Source organism: Struthio camelus, chromosome 32, assembly GCF_040807025.1.
Source record: "Struthio camelus isolate bStrCam1 chromosome 32, bStrCam1.hap1, whole genome shotgun sequence".
Classification (NCBI taxonomy): Eukaryota; Metazoa; Chordata; class Aves; order Struthioniformes; family Struthionidae; genus Struthio; species Struthio camelus.
The window spans coordinates 2,423,804-2,442,560 of NC_090973.1; the positions used below are offsets into that span (position 1 = coordinate 2,423,804).

At 50.5% G+C, this 18,757-nt stretch overlaps 2 protein-coding genes and 1 long non-coding RNA gene across 3 annotated transcripts in view; 2 read left to right on the forward strand and 1 right to left on the reverse strand.

The window, feature by feature from the left end:
- Window positions 1-18,757, reverse strand: part of LOC138063507 (maestro heat-like repeat-containing protein family member 7) — a 330,369-nt gene that overhangs the window by 164,516 nt on the left and 147,096 nt on the right. The gene's annotated exons all lie outside the window — the stretch shown is intronic.
- LOC138063501 (uncharacterized) overlaps window positions 1-18,757 on the forward strand; it is an 87,102-nt gene that overhangs the window by 61,691 nt on the left and 6,654 nt on the right. The gene's annotated exons all lie outside the window — the stretch shown is intronic.
- Window positions 5,846-6,817, forward strand: LOC138063619 (olfactory receptor 6C3-like). The gene has a single exon (XM_068923357.1). The coding sequence runs from the start codon at window positions 5,846-5,848 to the stop codon at window positions 6,815-6,817; it is 972 nt and encodes a 323-aa protein (XP_068779458.1).

Below are 18,757 nucleotides of genomic sequence, written 5' to 3' on the forward strand. Positions count from 1 at the left end.
GGCAGAACAAATGTTGAAGTAAAGTAAAGAGAGAAGCAGAGAAGGAAATGTTGAGGAGCCTGGAAGGACACAACAAGGGTTATCTAATTTAAGAGCAGGACGGGAGATAGTTGAGATCTGAGAATAAAACAGAAGGGATGTAAATACCGCACAAACAAAACCTATTGTGACGGTACATGAAGTAAGGAGCTCTGAATATGTGTTGGACTTTCCGTGTCATGACCTCATCAGTTCATCCTCTGATTCGACTTTCGTCTCTGCTAACCCTGTTTTCTCTGCCCTGAAGGGGAGAAGGCATGATTTTATAGGCTGTTAGGAAGCTGCTGGTTCCCCTTAATCAATTATGAATAATTTTTAAATGCAAGGAGGTGAATTCACAATTTACCCCCTTGCACAGAATGCTGGAGACCGCGTAAGCCATGAACAGGCTTTAAAGCAAGGAATGTAAATGTATTCTCCAGAATATGGCTCTGCATGGAGGCATCTCACTGGAAACTGTGCTTTGCCATCTAATTGTAAAGCAGTGGTATTCTCTTGCTAGATTGGCATAGGCAGTTTGGCAGTTTGGCTATTTGTTTTCAAAAATCCTAACGTTCTGCAAAGATTTCTATGTATTTGTTTTTAATTTAGATTTCCTTTAAATTAATCAGGAAAGCTCTTAAAATAATAAGAAAGCATGTGAATCTCAGAAAGTATCGGGCATAGGGCTGATCTCATCCCATCAGTGCTTCCAAGTGTGTTATTAGTGAACCAATCTCTCAACTGCCATTTTTAATGATTTGTCAAAGACTGTTAGAGTCACTGGAAATCCAACATTTATTTCAGTGGCCTTTCTATCATTTCATTGCATGACTTCTTTTTCTTTTTTTTTTCTCTTTCCTTTTCTTTTTCTTTTTCTTTTTTCTTTTTTCTTCTTTCTTTTTCTTTTCCTCTTTTCCTTTTCCTTTTCCTTTTCCTTTTTCTTCTTTTTCTTTTTCTTTTTTTTTCCTGATTTTGTAATTGCCTGGACTAAATTTAACTTTTCTTTTTTCCTTAAATAAAAATATCCTCTCTTGGCCAAGTTAGGTAGATGCAGTTGTGGATCTACTTAAAGGGAAGGAGAAATTGCTGCTATGTAGTTGCTACTAAAATGAATCTATTTCTTAATCACAATTTTTACCTCAGGTCAGGTAGCTTTTAAAAGCTAGCATTTTGGATTAGTTCCATGTTATTTTTCCTCTCTAAAATCTTATTCCAAAGTCCTTTACTCAGATAAGCTTCTTTTTATGTTCACAAGGTATCTTCCTCAGTGATACCACCAGGTTCAGAAGTTTTGTAGTGCAGCTACCTAAAATATATACATATATACACACACATATACATATATACATATATATGTTTACATACATACATACATACATATATATATATGTATGTATACATATATATATATATAAATGAATGAAAGAAATATGAAATTGTGAAACTTGTGATGCTCCTCGTCCTCTTGAGAAAAATGTTAAGGTTATAACTTTTAAGCAGACTGCGACAAAAAAAATTGAAATTTCTAGTGAAATGTTGTACTCTTTCAGTGGAGTCAATTTTACTGTATTTTCCTTTCTCCAAGGGGGAAAAAAAAAACTGTAAAGATATGGTAATTCATGTTGTTGATCAGCTATTTGTTGTTTTTGTGAGCGTTGCTAAATGCAATGGCTTGGGTTGGTTACATTTTGAGTTTGTAACTTTTAAAGGAGGTGAATGGAGTTATTCCGGTCATCTAAACTCTGTATCTGCAATTGAGCAGTCTAAGTCTAAACTAATCGTCTAGGCTCCTCCTTCAGCTACAACAGAAGAGTACTTCTCTCTTCCAGTTTGATGTCTAACAGACCTTCATTTACTTAATTTAAGAAATGCAATTTTTAATGGTGAAATGTTAGGTGAAATGAATCTTGTTGCATGCAGACCAGTAGTAGATCTCTTCTTTTTTTTTTTTTATTTTTCGTACTGACCAAGGATTGCAAGGGCTAATCCAAGGCAATAGGGGAGCGTCCTCCTTTCTGGGGGCATGCAGAATCTCTCTGCAGTCTACCTTTGGCCTGTGAGGGCTGGCTGTTTCATCTTAGATGCATTTCCCTTGTTGCACAAAGCTCAACACAGGCACAGTGCTTATTCAAAAAGCTCCCCCAAACCCCGAGCCCCCAAATTAATGGGATCTTGGCATAGGGTGACACTCACAGGGGGCATCAAATCTCTTGAACATCGTGGTTGGTCACTGTCCAGATGGTGGCGGCAGTCTCCTTCAGCAGGGTCCTTTCAACACTGGCTTCCACTGGATCAGGTAAGTCTCCCTGAACTGTTCTTCTGGAGAATTTCGATAATCCATCTGGCCTGTGGTCCTGCGTGACCTCTCCAGCATATGCATGGTCCATTGCTACTGATTACCTTCAGCCACATGCTAAAGCATCTCCTAACTCTCCTAATAATGCACAAAAGACTGTCCTACACGTCCATATCCGCATTTGCAGGAGCAGTTTCTACTGTCAGTCCTCAAGGGTCCTAAATAATTACAATTAAAGCAGTTGTGTAGCTGGAGCTGCTGCAGGGATCTCTGAAACGGGCACGTACCCCTCCTGTGGTGGTGATCACCACAGTTAAGCACAGGGATTGGTCCAGGCACAGCAGGATCTGCCTCTGGAAATCTCTCGAACTGTTTGAAACATCCACTTGGAGAGGCCCTGCACCAGTCAGTCCAACACTTAATTTGGAAGGTGCTAGGAGTTCAGTCGACCTCTGAGTTTCAAGTCCATCCCCACTCTCAAACCTGTCCATCATCTCATCTGTGCTCATCTGTCCATCATCTCATCACTAGCTGGAGGAGTTCCTGGACCACCCAGAGGATTAATGACTTGAGTGCTCTGAATGTGCACACAGGCACAGGCCTGATAGCCTGTTACCCACCCATGCCACAATTACAACTCTAAGAGAAACTTGAATTTCATACATGCAACTCGATTTCCATAGTTTTGCCACAACTACCAGTTCTTAGCTAGCAGCCCAGACTACCTCACTGCAAGCAAGTGAGGCAGGAGAGGTGTTTACTGTGTGTAAAGATAGGTGGGATGAATCAACATTTATTTCATGGCATGTGATATAAACAAAGAGAGAATCAGAATCCCCTGTGCGGTTCTGATCTCCCACCTCAAGAAAGGACTAGTAGGACTAGGAAAAGGGAAGGGAAAGTTGATGGAGGTAACAAGATGAATTTCACCACACATGACATCAGTTACTCTTGTCACACCTTCAGCTGACCAGGTTCTGAAATGGATCCTCCCAACCATACCATAGTGAGGAAATCCTTCCTGAAGGCCTTTTCAGTCACTCATGAAATGCAAATCCTCTTCTTCACACTGCTGCGGGTGATTTATATGCTCACTGCCACGGGGAATATGATCATGATATCCATCATTTGGCTCAACTGCCAGTTCCACCCCTAGTGTGTCTCTTCCCCAGCAGCTTCTCCTTCTTAGATATTGGGTTCCCTTTGCCTCTAAAATGTTTGCCAGCCTCCTCTTGGAGATAAAGACCGTCCCACAGCTGCTTGCCACTCCCAGACCTTCCTCCCCATCTTCCTGGGCACAGCTGAGGTCAGCCTCCTTGTTCTGATGTCTTTCAGTTGCTGCAAGGCCATTTGCAACCTATCACATCTTTATGAACCCCTGCTTGTGCTCCGTGCCCCTCTTTACCCAGACTGCTAACACCTCTATCCATGCTCAGCCCCACCATCTTCTATACCAAGGTACCCTCTGTCCCCAGGAAAGAGATTCTTTCTTCTGTGTCTCATCCCTTTGATGAGAGCAGCCTGCATGGGCACCAGCTATCCTGAAACACGAGCTTTGTTCCCTCCTCCACTGTGTGGCTGAGCTCCTTCACACAGACCACTGTGTCTTATGCCTGCACTAGATGCACTAGCCCAAGAATACCCTCTGGGAAGGCCACACGAAGCCTTTTCACTTGCCATGTCTCATACTGCCATAGTCACTATCACATATGGTAGCTCCAGTTTTGGCTATGTGGGGCCTGAATACAGCAACTGCTTTGAACCAAAGCCTGAGAAAGGGGTTCAACAGAGGGTTACCCTCATGGGGAGCAGAGAAGCTGCTTTGCTGTAAGCTATCAGCAGCTTTGCAGGTTCCTCCAAGAAAGCACATTCAGGAGAAGAATGATTTGAGGTGCCATCCAGCAGACTAAGAAGACACAGCCGAAGAAGACAGTGTTAGAACTTCCCCAGAAAATGGGAAGCTGGGACTGTCACCTCTGATTCACTGAGGCTCCAGTGATATTGCTGGAGGTGACTGGCCTTGAGCTTTTGCTCAGATAATTACAGCCAGAGGTTTGATTTCAGCAAATCTTCCAGAGGAAGCCAGGCCAGAGGTTCCCCTGTGCCAGACTAGAGGCAGCGAGCAAGACAGGGCATTTGGGATCTCGACTAACCTGAGCCCCAAGTTAAAATGCCAATGCCGTCATGGAGTATTGCCCACTACTGAGCTTCCCATTTTACTCCCTGTATAAGAAACACCCGTTCTGAGATGGGGTCTGTGGGGAGAACAGAGTCTGTGGAGAACCTCTGTTTCACTGCTTCAAATGCATCATCACCTTCTCTCTGCCCTTGCATTTTTGAGGCATTCTATTGTTGGTGTCACCTGGTCCATTTCTTTATATGTCTAAAACCAAATGCAAGAGTGGAGGGAAAAATGTCAGTATTTATTGCCTATGTTTTCCTTGAACTTCCCTCTGTTAGATATGTTTTTTGGATTAAACAAGAAATTAGCTACTAAGTTAATTAAGAGATTTGAGGCCAACTACTGACTTTCATCTACTTCATGGGAGGTGTTTGTGAGTGGCTGGAGTTTGCACTCATTTTCCCTCGGCTCCCTGTAGAGTCAATGAAAACAGAGAGAGAGCTCTAGGGGCTGGGTCCTCCCGACTATAATTGGCAGGTGAAAGAAGTGTTACCAGTCTCCTCCAGACACTCTTCTCTCTGCACTGACAGGATGGGAGTCAGCTCAAACTGAAGTGTCCAACTTTGAGGCATCTAAATTATAACCCTGCTTAGTATTTTATTTGTTCCAGACCCTTCCTATTTCAAATAATCCAAAGGACAGCCTTTAAGTTCTTTAAGATGAGAAGACCTCCTCCCTCTACCAAAGGGAAAGCAAGGCATTTAGGTCAGGACATTTAATAACAATGGAAATTGGCAATGGTTTGGCAATAATGCTATTTCAGTGCACAATGATGTCAAATGAGACTGTCTGATGCAGACATTTCCAACAACTGAACTCCTTTTCTGGAGAAACAGAGAGGAAGAAACTGTGGAAGAAATCAGGGGATTGCAAAAGAGGTACTGGGTGTTGGCTTGTTTTGAAATCAACATCCTCCCAGATGTCCGAGTCAAAAAAGGCAAGTACTGAAAAATAGAAGGAATAACTTTCCAAATGCATATCTAAATGGATGGCCTGGCGTCTGCAGACAATAGGAAGTATTTTTGCTGGGAGATTGTTTTGGCTTTTGAAACAGAGATGTGATGGATGTTTGCAAGAAGTCAAAGTGAACTAGGAATTTCCCAGGCATGGCATGAAATAATTCACAACCTCTTTAAAATGCTGTGCGCTTGAGAAAGAATCCTTTGCGAGTGGTTGGAAAAGGTAGAAAGAAGACAATAAAATCTCTGAGGACTCTAACTGAAATGTGAAACAGAGAAATCAGGGTGCGATGAATGGCTGAGGGGAATATCTCTGTCTATGTTACATAGGAAGCAAGCAAGGATACAAAGAAGGAAGGGCTGTGAAATTCTCCCACTTGTTTCTTCATGCTCCCCTGCCAGCAGAATGGACTGAAATTGGGCATGGGACCAGTAAATGAAACTGTAGTTGCTGAGTTCATCCTCGAGGGTTTCTCAGGGCTTGATCAAAGGCTACAGCTGTTCCTCTCCCGGCTCCTCCTACTCATATACCTGGCAACAGTGATGGGGAACACAACGATCATTTTCCTCGTGTGTGTGGATCAGCGCCTGCAAACCCCCATGTACTTTTTCATCAGCAATCTGGCATTCCTGGAAATCTGGTTCACATCTTCCACAACCATCAAATTGTTGGTGGTTCTGAGCTCTGGTAAGAGAACAATCTCATTAAGCAGCTGCTTTGCCCAATCCTATTTCTATTTTGCCCTGGGTTTTACAGAGTTCGCTCTCCTTGTTGTCATGTCCTTTGACCGCTACGTTGCCATCTGCCAACCTTTGCATTATGCTGCCGTCATGAAGCGGCAGCTCTGCACCCACCTGGTTGTTGCTGCTTGGGTCACAGGCTTCACACTCTTCAGCTACCGCATGGTCCTGCTCTCAGAGCTGACTTTCTGTGGCCCCAACAAGATCCACCATTTTTTTTGTGACAACTCCCCCTTATTCAAACTGTCCTGCTCTGATGCCAGCCTGCTTTGGAAAGCAGACTTCATTTTCATATTGTTTGCTGTGCTGAGTTCTTTATGTTTAGTCCTTGTGTCCTACATGTGCATCTTCCACTGTATTCTGCACATGCCAGCAGCATCCGGGAGGAAGAACGCTTTTGCTGCTTGTTCTTCCCATCTCACCAACTTAGCCATCGCGTATGGAAGCTGCATTGTTCTCTATGCATGGCCCTCCGAAGATGTTACCTTGGAGACCAACACAACTGTGGCTTTGCTGAACACTGTCCTGTACCCATTCTTAAACCCCTTCATCTACAGTCTCAGAAGCCAGACTGTGAAGCTGGCCCTGAACGAAGCCATTGGCCGTGCAAAGGTTTGACTTTTCTCCCAGTCATGATGCTTCTCGGGACAGCAATTCTAATTATTTGCCATATATTACATCGCACACACACATCACAGCTACTAAATACAGGTGCCTCAGGAGATTTATTTTCTCCTGGGATTGTAGTGGTGAAAGGAAGGAATGTGAATTGTGAGTCTCGGTTACAGGGGGTTATTATAAACAGAATCAAAAAGACATTAATAAAATGTTGAACACATGCACTTCTTAGGACTAGGACATAGACTGCCAGTGCGTGCTGGCACAAGGAAGTTTTCATAAGTGATCTCAGGAAATGTAGCTGAAAACTCTGGGGACAATGTCCAAGAGCAGTGGAGAAAAGCTCAGAACACCTTCTCTCCCTGCATAACAGAAGATGCCAAGCACGAAAATTAAGCTCGCACATTGCAACAGGCTCAAATGCATTGGATTCAAATCCATGAAACATTCCTCAGTTTCACAGTACTGTGATGAAGACAGCCTCACTGATTTGCCAGTGATAGCATGCAGATGATAGCTTTGTTGATTCACTTTGCAGAGAGATTTCTTAAAAATTCATGTGTTTGTAACACAGTGAGCATGTCCACTGTTTAAAACCCTGTTTTATCTCCATTGATGACTCTAGGATGTATTCTTCTGAAGGAGAAAGAAAAAGGATATTTCTTCTTGGATAATTAGGGATTTTCTCTCTTCTTTTTCATGATCAAGAATTATTTCAAATAAACTATGTGTGCCCCTACCACACTATTTTCTAGCTGTCCATCTGTGAAATTATATATTCCCCTCCTTATTTTACACTTCTGTCTCCATCCACGTCTTTACATGGCAAAGTAAAGGGCAGAAGCATGTAGTATGGATAAAGGGAAACATATTTTAGAGAAATAATCAACACACAGAGATGGCTTTTCTCCTTTTTTTTGCATTCCACAAAGGGGAAAAAATAGAGGATGGGAAAATATGGCCATTGTTTTACTCCTTTTATAGTTTTATCTGATCAGCATTTAATTTTGTTAGGGCCTTTCAGAATCGCCTTTAGCAGCTTTTTAAAATTTTGTGTGTGCAAGTCCCATTTCCAAAGGGAATTCTACAAGAGTGAATTCTTTATAGGAAAAGCAGGTCCAGTGCATCTCTGCAGCCCATCTCCTCAGATGGGACCCCAGGGAAGCTATGGTATGTCGGGTGACCAAAGCTCAGCCCAGCAGAGCACTTGGGTGCTCTTGGGCAGCTTGGTTGTCCGGGCTGCTCTGGGCTGGGTCCTTCTGCACCACAGTGAAGGATGTGGTGGCCCTGGACCTTCCTACCCAGGCTCACAGCTCCACCGGCAACGTGGGGTTAGGGTATGCGGGCAGATGACTAGGCTCTGCCTTGAGGTTGAGCTGACTGAACAGGACGTGAGAAACTAGTGGGCATGAGAAATCACTGGGCATTGCAGGTAACAGAATGAGACTCTGTCGAGTAGCAGACAGCACTGTGAGGGATGGCTGGATTTCAGCAGTGCTTAAGGGAGAGTTCTGTGAGGAAAGGAGGAGCTTCACACATAATTGTATTAGGGATCCTTTGGGAAGTAGACCTGCAACCCCAGCAGTACTGAGGCAAAGGTATCAGAAGCGCCATATGATCCAGAGGTTACCTAGCTAACAGTTATCAGAAAGCTTAAATTGGAGTATACATGTGGTTAATCTGGGACCAATGAGAAAAAATATATATTTAGAGAGGGGCTGTTTATTTCAAAGCAAATAAAGCTGGAGAAAGGGAGGGATCAAGCTGGATCATGGGTGCAAAAGCATGGGAAAATGGAGGGAGAAGGAATAAAAGGGGCCTGTCATGTGTAAGCAAGCCGCTGGCAAGTACACTTGTGTGGCCAAGCTGTGTGCCTGGTCACTGCGGTCTATCCTATCATCATATTAAACCCTATTCCTAGCTATTTTCTGTGTGAGCGTGCTCTCTGTTCTGTGTGAGTGCACGTGTGGAAGGCTTGCAGACGTCAAGGCAGCCAGGTACCAGAGACACCTGGGTGAGGGTGCGTGTGAGGTCTCCTGCAAGCTTTGAGCCTGATTAGCTGGTGAGCAAGGACAGGACAAGGCCGTTTGTATCGTTCCTGTTTATGAGTGCTGCTCGTGTCTGTGTGGTGCCTGTAAAGGTACTGTGCCCCTGCCTGAGCTGATGTTTTGGTGGTCGACCGTGTCCGTGCAGAGTGTTTGTATGCCTCTTGGAAGTACATGCCCAGCCTCGCTGCTGGCAGGACGAGGGAAGAGAGAACCGCAGCAGCCTCCCTTCCAGAGGTGCAGGAAGCAGGATTCCCCTGGACTGAAAAATCCATTGGATTCAGCGTCCTTTAACAGTGCAGGCCTTGGAGGTGCTGCAGCTACTTGATCTTGATGTTGAGGACTCGCTTCTCCATGACCTTGTGACCCTCAGAGGACCCAGAGGAGACTGTAGGCTTAGCCTTTGGGATTGCAGCATGAAGGACCACCTTTGGCTCATATTTTTCTGTTTCCTCACTATTAATCTAAGCCAAATGAACACAGAGGTTTTATAAGTGTTTGGGTCAGTGATCCCCCAGAGTCAAAGGCAGATTGTTTTTTTTTTTTTTTAATTTTTGATCAGACTTATTATCTGCCAGCCTCTATTGTAAAAGGGGCTGGGGTTGGACAGGCAGGGCCATATGATCTAGCCTCCATTTTAGAACCATCCACAGAAAGTAGCACTGTTTAGTCAATCAAAAGAGCAAGGGCAAGGACCACTGTTTTGTTGGTGGTCCACAAACAGGACAGTGGTGCTGAGCAAAACTCCGTTGTCTGAGGAGCTGTTACACATTACTATACACGTCTTCATCATGTCCAAGGGGAAAAAAAGGCTGGGGGATTTTTAATCCAAGTAACTATTGCAAAAAACCCAAGACCAATTTTCTCCTTTCATGCAATGAACATTACTCTCATATTAAGGATGGAGGGAAGGTATTTATGCTGAAAAACTTTTGTGAGCTTTATCAGACATTGCACCAACATCTCCATACCTGCATCACTGCCACTTTTGCCTGCTGAGACACTGCGCAGATAACATGGGCACGAGAATAAGGTGCCCTAACTGCGAGCTTATGTTTAGATCTTGGCTACTATACTTTACATGGTTTATCGATGATTTTGTGAGAGGTTCCCAGTCTACATGGAAAAGCATCACATAGGTAAAAGCTGGGAATGCGGTTTGTGTCATGAAAAGATCTTGAATGTCCGCCAGGACCAGTGTTTGACATGTGTGGTCAAACCCCTAGAAACAGGGAAGGGCTGTATTTTCTACGCTATGTGGCATATGCAGGAATCTGGAACAAACGTCCCAAATCACATTTCTCTGCTGGAGTTAGCACTGGAAGAAGGGGTGGAAAGGAAAGCTCAGTGGGAATGGGAGTTGGAAAGGGTCATGAGTGTCATGGACTTTCTTTGGCTGTTTATGGACACAAAGTTTCAGGGCCACCCCCTCACATACCAAAGGCTGTGATGGCCCCTTTGATGTTAGTCAGCTTCTGAAAAGAAAAAAACAAAACAAAAAAAAAAATCAGGATCTGACATTAACCGGCCAGGGTGTCATATGCATAGAAGTTCCTAGCCTGAGTATATGCTTCATAGACCCCTTAAACCCTTCACCCACGAAACCAGGAAGCCTCCCCTAAGCATTGGGATTTGAAGTTTGCAAAGGCTATTTTCTCCATTTTTAAAGAGTGCTGAGAATCAAAGTTTTGTAGACCCTCCTCCGTAACCCGCATATCATGGAGTAGACAGCATGCTGCCCAAGGGGAAAAAAGCAATTGCTGGCATGACAGAAAGTGAATGAGGGGAAGATCTCTGACCTGCAGAAAGGGCTGTGCCAATGGACTGCACAGCCAACAAGATATGAACATTTTGAGGGAAGCTTTCTGGCTGGCAAAGAGGGACTAAAATGTCATTACGAGTTTGGCTGCAAGCATTTCAGTGAGAAGGAAAGAGATGTTCCAGATATCTGGTTGTGAAGGCTTGGGAGTCTGGAGGGCTTGGTGAGCTCTCACAGGGTTTCCTCTGCCACGTTGTCCAGTGCTGAGGCAGTAATTCTCCACATACACAGGTCTGTAGCCAGTCTCCGGCAAGCTCCTTCAAAACACGACTCTGGTTGTGGCCTCAAAGAGAACCATGCACCTGCTTGTTATGCATTGCTGCACTGTTGGCTGCACACCAAAACCGTGCCAAAAGCTTTGCCCAGCCCAAATGTGCAGCATTCTCAGTAACGGCATCACTGTCTGCACCCAAACTGACCTCGTCCTGGGCAGCTGGTGCACACACTTGAGGGAGCTCTCAGGGCAGTGCTCACAGCCTTCACGAGGATGAAGATAAGTTCTGCAGAGGAAGATGTGCTGGAGGGTTGTGGGGGAACCAGAGATAAAAGGCCAGCCCTTCTGTCTCCTGTGAAGCCATATGCAGTGAAGGTTGCTGCCCTCTGTTGGGCACTGGGCCCATTCTGGGGATCCCCAGTACCACACAGGGAAACACTGGAGCAAGTCCAGTGGAGGCCCCCAAACAGGTCAGGGCTGGAGCAAAGGACACACGAGGAGAGGCCAAGGGCACGGGTCAGTTCAGCCAGGAGAAGAGAAGGTGCAGAGGGCCCTTAGTGCTGTCTGCAGCTGCCTAAAGGGAGGCTGTTGGGATGGAGCCAGCCTCTTCCCAGAGGTGCCCAGGGACAATACAAGAGGCAGCAGCACCAGCCATGGCAAGGGAAATTCCCACCCAAGAGAAGACACAACTTCCCAGCCATTATTACTGTGGCCAAGTGCTGGAACAGGCACCCTGTGTTGTGGGGGAATCCCTCCTTGGAGACAGTCAAACCTTGACACCAGGAGAAGGCCCAGAGACACCTGATCTAATCAGCTCCACTCTGAGCAGGAGGTGGGAGCAGAAACCACCAGAAGTCCCTTCCCACCTAAGCCACCCTGTGAGCCTATGAAAGAGGGGACTGGTTTTCTATCCTGCTCTGCCTGCCTTCATTGCCATTCTCTGCCTACAGGATTTCCATCACGATTCACCTGAGGAACACCAAGGATTGCTGGGGGGAAAAAAGCTTCAGCAACTTTTATTCAGAGCAGGAGGCATGATGGTCTCTGGTGTGAGCTGATCTCTGGTGTCAGCATGATCACTTGCATCTCTCTTGCTCTCCCTGTTTGTGCTGTGCACCTAGAGGTGCAGCCCCAACCTCAGGGCCCCTGTCTGGCACCTGCATCCAGGGGAGGGGACCTGCAGCTGGCACCCCAATGGGACAACACTCATTGTGTGGCCACCGCAACAGAGCTGGGCTGGAGGCCATGACAGGCAAACGGAGCCAGCTGGGTGCATGGCCAGCTGGCTGGTGGTGTGATGTGTCTTGTGTGGGGCTGCCCCTTCCCTCCTCACTCTGCACCCATGCGCAGGGCAGATGCCAGGGCAGGGGGTGGAGGGGCCATCAGGCCTTGTGCACAGGGTATGATCACCTCAGGCAGGCTGAAAGGGAGAGGCCTGGGCATCTCCCCCATGGGAGACAATGCAGGGGACAAAGGGCTGAGGGTGGCAACTTGGCACAGCGGGCGAGCAGGGTTGGTGGCCTGTGGGAGGGGTCAGCTCACCACACCCACTGCACACAACCCCAGGCTTATGCATCTGGCTCTGTTTGGTGGTCAATGCTGACTGCTCACTCCCAGGTCACCCTCTTTCCCAAGGCAGAAGCCCCTAGGCTGGATCCCAGGGGTGCTGGTGGGGCGAGAGGCACACTGCCGGGGTCACTGGCTGCCTCTCTGGCAGCTGCTCTGGCAGTGCTGGGGGGCGAGCGGGGCAGGGGGGTCTTGGCAGCAGCTCCCAACTCTTCCTCCTTGCTTGCCACAATGTCTTGTGGCCCCGAGCGCTTACTGCTGCCAGCCCCGGTGCCACTCGCCGTGCTGGGATGGGCCCGCCGTGCCCAGAAGGGCTCTTGACTTGGGTACGTACCTGGGTCCACCTCTGGTGCTTGTCTGAAGGCTGGAGATGACTTCTCCTCCTCTTTGGGCTCAGATGCAACCTGCATGGGGAGAGCAAGCACACACACCACGTGCCATCAGCTGGTGATGCTCAGGACACTGGTGCCCCGGGATGGATGTGCGGAAGGGTTTGGGGTTGTGGGATGCTGCCAAGAGCTGTGAGTCCCAAGGGAAGGGACCTGCAGGTGGCACAGAGATGGGACAAGGCTTGTCGTGGGGCTGTAGCAGCAGGGCTGGGCTGGGGGCTGTGACGGGCAGGGGGGAAGAGAGGTGGCCAGGTGGGTGGCAGAAGGGGGCTGGCTAGCTGGGTGTGGGAGGGGGCTGCTGCTGGGGTCGCCCCTTCCCTCCTCGCTCTGCATCCAGGCCCCAGGGCTGACCGCAGTGCAGGCGTTGGAGGGGACGTCAGCCCTGGGCCTTGGACACTTGGAAACGGAGAGCACCAGGCAGCTCCCCCATGGCAGATATTGCAGAGGGCAAAGGCCTCAGGGTGACAGCTTGGCACCATGGTCCCAAGGGACCCAGGGGGGGTCCACGGGACGGGGCAGCTCTCTGCACCCACCCTGCACACCCCAGACACAGCTCACACAGCAGACCCCTTTGATGGTGGAGACCGATGATGTGCTCCTTGCTCACCTGGGGAGGAGGGCCTCCACACAAGGCAGAAGCCACTGCTTTTCTTCCCTCAGGCAGTGGTGCTTCGAGAGGCAGGCTGATGCTCTCCTCGCAAGGGCCTCCAGCCAAGAGACGGGCCTCTGGCACAGCTTCTGCTGCAGAGGCAGGCACTTTTTCCTCTGCCTCCTGAGGGTCTCGGGCTGCAGGCCAGGCCTCTGGCTTTGTTTCTGTGCTCTCTGATGGCGCCAGAGACACGCTGTCCCCTGCCTCCTGAAAGCCATCCCCCAAAGCACATGCCCCTGCTTCGGCTCCTCCAAGCACTGCTGGCTCCAGAGGCATGTTCTCCATGTCGCCGGCTGCCTCCCTGGCAGTGCCTCCGGCCTTGACGCTGGGCGAGCAAGGCACCTTCTGGGGGCACGTTTCCTTGTCTGCTAAGAGGCTCCTGAGGCTAGGTCTGACCCAGATCTCGCGCAAGGACGTGTTTTCCTCCAGCTCCTCCCTTTGCAGAAGCTCTTCATCAGTGTCCTCCTCCTCCTCGTCAGTGCTCCAGTCCCCTTGCTCTTCCTGCGCCGCTCCCAGGACTCTCTTCCTGGCTCCCACCTCCCGCTCCCTCCTGGGGGCATGGGCATACAGCCGCTCCAGCACCTCCCACTTGCACCTGGCATCCTTCAGGAGCTCCACTCGCGTTAGCTCTGGTTTCCACAAGTTATAGAAGGAATTTCTGGCCAGCAGCTAAAAGAAGAGAGGCACATTTGTGAAGGGCGCTGCTTTTCCCACCACAAAAGGCCTCCCGGGGCCCTGCTCCCACTGGGACAGTCACGCTGCTGCAGTGGGGCGCAGCGGCTGGCCCCAGCGCAGGCAGGGTTACCACCTGGCCCAGCCCATCCTTGGCACTCACCTCCTTGCGTTTGACGTTGAGGGATCCTGACGCTGTCAGGGAGAAACCTTTCCCCTTGGCCTCCTCGCCCTCACCCTCGCTCTCCTTCAGGCTCAGCTTCTTCCTCTGGAAACAGGCTTCTCGCAGCTGCGCCAAGGTGTGCCCGGTGCGCGCCAGGCTGCTCCTCTCGAGCTCCTCCAGCGGCTCTGTTTTGATGGAGAGCACTGCGAGATACTGCGAGGTGTTGTCGGGGTGCACGCGCAGAGGCTGTCCTTGCACATGGCAGATGATGCCCAAAGGCTGCTGGTTTGGGCCCTGCCCTGCCCGGGGGCATCGTGGGGTCCCATGCGCACCGCCCTTGCCTGGGGAAGCGGGTGCACCAGCCCCGCTGACCTCCCTTTTGCCCCCACCAGCACGGGCATCAGGCCCTTGCGGAGCTGCAGGGGCTGTGCTTTTGTCCTGCTCTGTGGGCTCGTCCTGGCCTGGGCTTGCTGGTACTGCTAGACTGCTGGTTTGTGCCGATGATGTCCTTTTGGGCACGGCTGCACTGAGCTCCTTCGTGGCTTCGTTCACATCAGGCTGTGCTGGATGCCGGCCAGGTCCAGGGCTCCTGTCATCAGGACGGCTCAAGGCAGCAGACTCCAGCCCCAGGCCTGCACCCTCCACAGCCCCAGCAGGCGGGGCAGGGCCCTGTGGGGCAGGGCCCTGGCTCTCAGCCATCATTTCCAGGCCAGCTTCTCCAAGGATGTTCTGCACAAGGCTGGCAGGCTCAGGCACGGAAGGCGATGGTGGGGCCATGTCACTGTGGGAGTTGGCAGGGATGTCTTCTTCAAAGCCAGGTGACACCTCTGCACAGCAGCGGATGGGGAGTCCAGCTTCCCCTGAAAAACCTGTGGCTGTTGTCGCACACTGCAGGGCATCATGCGGGGCAGAAGAGGCTGTTTCTCCCTGGCACGTCTCAGTGCGGGGCACTTGCAGTTCACGAGGCTGCAGGTCTGCACCTTGGGACACTGAGGACTTGCTTAGCACCAAGTCCTGCCTCTGCACCAGCGTGCCTGAACAGTGTGCCTTGACCTCCTGCGCACAGGCATCTCTGGGAGCAGAAAGCAGCTCGTCCCGCTCCTTGTATGCTGGTGTGCTTCGCATCTCCCTTTCAGGAATGGCCTGTGCTCCTGGGACAAAGGAGGAGCTTCCGGAGAGTTGCTGGCTTGTCAGGGGAAGAGTTGTCCTGGTACTGTTGTCTAGCAAGAGCCTTGCTTTTCCCAGGGCTGATGCACAAGAGCCAGGCCTGGGCTCAGGCAAGCAGTGGACGAGCTCTTGCATTGCCCGGGTGGGACTGTGAGCTTCCTGCTTGTGTTTTGGAAGGGGAGGCAAGGAAAGAGGGCATGGCTTTAGCTCTTCCTCTGCCGGGCTCTTCCCTGAGTCCACAGCCTTCCCAGCAGCACTACCAGGTGGGAAGTGTTCCCTGGCAGCAGCTGTGCTGGAATTCACTGCCAGCTTCTCTAATCCCTTGGTCTCTCTCTCCAGGGTTCTCCTGGCCACCCCTTTGGTGTCCATGGCATTGGCCCTGCCTCGGGGAGAAGACCTGCAGGATGTTTCGCGAGCAGGCAGCTTGGTTTGCCTTGCAGATCCTGCAGTTTTAGCTGCAGAGGTCTCCAGGCCTCCAGGGGCCTGCCGAGCTGCCTTGGTTGGGAGAGGTGGTAAGCCAGGCAGATGTGGTGGCCCTGCTCTTGCGCGAGTCCTGCCAGGCGCTGTCTCCCTGTGCCCCAGAGGAGCCTTCCTTACATGGCCGGTGGAGGGATGCAGAGCTTGTGCCACAATGGGAACGTCCCTGGCAGTGTCCTCCACCACCTGCAATCAAAGCCCATGAGAAAGGGTAAGTTCCTGCCATCCTCCCCCCTGCCCTCCATCCTTCCCACATGGAAACTTCCTGTCACTCCTGACGCCCTCGACAAAGACTGCACTCTCCCATATGGGCAGCTTCCCCCCTGCTCCCAAAGGCCGAGTGGGGAGAGGGTTTGTCACCGTGGGGCAAGAGACAGGCAAAGGCAGCTCCCTCAGACACCCCAAGGCATGTCCTTGCAGACTGCTGTGCAGAGCAGGTGGTCAGCCTGCTGGGGGCAGAGACCTCCCGGTCTCTCCCAGCACTTCCCACCCGCTTCTTGGCACCTCCGGGGAGTCAGGCAGAGGCTTTGCCACCATCGCTGCTCAGCTCTGTACCTTTGCAACGATGCCGTGTTCAGAGGCCCACGAGCTCTGTGGGCCGGGGAGCGAAGGCAGCCTGTCCCTTTGGTGGGACGAAGCCGGGGTCCGGCTGCACTGCACCACTCTGTGCAGCTCCTGCTGGCCCACCTGCGGGAAGAAGGGGGCACATGATGGAGGTGGTTGTGTTGGTACGAGCAGCCCCTGAAGCACAGGAAACCCCAGCCCCATGTCAAAGGGAACCTCATGGCCACGCATGGCCCAGCTGCGCTTGGCCCACAGCTTCTCCCTGCCCCTCAGAGCAGAGCTCACAGGGTCCCTGTGGGCCTTGGAGTATCCAGGTTGGTGTGTGCTTTATCTGAGAGAAAATCCCCAGGGCCACGAATAAATGCCCCCTCACTGGGGGAGCTCATGCCTGGCTGTCTTGCCCCACCTCCCCTTCCCCACCATCCTCGTGCTCTCCATGCAGGTCCCAGCCCTGCTGCCTGCCTCTCCCTCCAGCCCCACCACTCACCTTCCTCCTGCACTCCTGTGTGCCTGGGTGCCCATCCGTGGACTGGGAGCAGGCGTTTGCCTGCCACTCCTTGTCCATCTCCAGGATCTACTCGTGAGGACTTGCTACTCTGGCACCAAGGGGGAGCTGCTCCCTCCTGGTCGAGCTGCTCTCCTCAGAGTGGGGACCCCTGGGGGCTCTGGTCCCAGGAGGGACACGGTCACCATGGGGACCGCCTCATCACAATGGCCTTGTGGGCATGATGCCACCTCCATCACAAAGCCCTGGTGGTCACCGTGGGGACCCCATCACAGTGCCTTGGTGGTCGCCATGGAGACCCCCATCACAATGCCATGGCGGTCCCCCTGGGGACACACAGCACCATGCTATTGCCTCCATGCCTCCGGTCTCAGTTTCTGAGCCTGGCTGAGAGCTGGTGTCTGGGGAGCAGGAAGAGTTTTCTTCTCCTCAACTCTACACTCCTCACGCCTTGCAGAGGCTGCCCCTCTTCAGGCAGTCCATAGCACACATCCACTACAGGGCTCCACCCCTCTTGGTCTGCCTGCTAATCCTCACTCATAGCTCTCGACAGGCCCATCGTCCATCCCTAGGCAGAGCTCCCTGCATTCCCACTGCTCTCTCTCTGGGGTTTCTCTTGTCCACATCTCCCTGCACCTTTTCCTTGCCAGCCCAGGCCAGCACTTCCTCCCTCTTCTTTGACTCACCCTCTCCCCACACTTGCTCCCACTTTAAGGCTTCCCTCAGCAGCTCAGCCACCTGGTTGACCATCAGGTCAGCAGATGGGAACACTCTCCTCCCAAATGAAGTGAGACAACCCGCAGCCTCAGTCCCTTGCTGTGGGCTCGGCTTTCAGCACCTCCTCCAGCTGCTAGAACCCCAGGCCAGATGGGGAAGCACGAGCTGCCCTCTCCTCTCATCCTCTTCCTGCTCATGGGGCCTTTTTTCAGCTAGAAATCCCTCTCACCACAAAACTGCAAGGACTGTCACAAGCTAAGAGCAGGACTGTAGGCAACAGACCATGCACTGCTGCAGCATGGCTTTACCTCCCCTCAGCCCCATGTGACACCAACCCCTAACCTGACACCATAACAAGAGACAAAAAAGCTCATCTCTAGTGCAGAGGTTCATGGAGCTGTTTCTCCCCACACTCCTTTACTACCCCCAGCCCCCTGCCCTGGGGCTGCACTCAAGAGCCAGCCCGAAGCCCCTTCACTCTGCCCTTTCCCATCGGGCCCCTGGCACACTCAGAATGAAAGTCAGCCCTGGAGCGGGAAGGGTGGGGGAATGGAGTTAATACCATGAATTAATTGCAATTAATAGGCAACCTAATGACCTGTATTTCAGAAAAAAAGGTTCTTTTCTCTTCTTCTTCTCAATTTCCTGCTTTTTCCCATTACAGGAAAGTATAGCGTATGTATTTTTTAACAGGGTTCCCCAGTTATAAATACCTGCCTGCTGCTCCTTTTAAACACTTCCCCCTGCAACATACACACACAGACACACACAACACACACTATAGGCTGCAGCAGACCACTTCCAGGACCAGGAGAGAGCAAGGCGGACAGCTTTATTGTGCTGCCCTGTAATGAGCAAGAAAGATTGCTTTTATCCTAAAAAAAAAAATCTAATTTTTAATACAGTCATCCCAGGCAAATTTCTGCTTCAGTTCACATGAGGTTAGCTGTTTTGCTTTTGTAAAACACAGGTAACATGTTGTAAGTTTTACAA

Excerpts from the sequence above, each read along its gene's own strand:
- LOC138063619 (XM_068923357.1), top strand. The coding sequence starts at position 5,846 with ATGCTCCCCTGCCAGCAGAATGGACTGAAATTGGGCATGGGACCAGTA.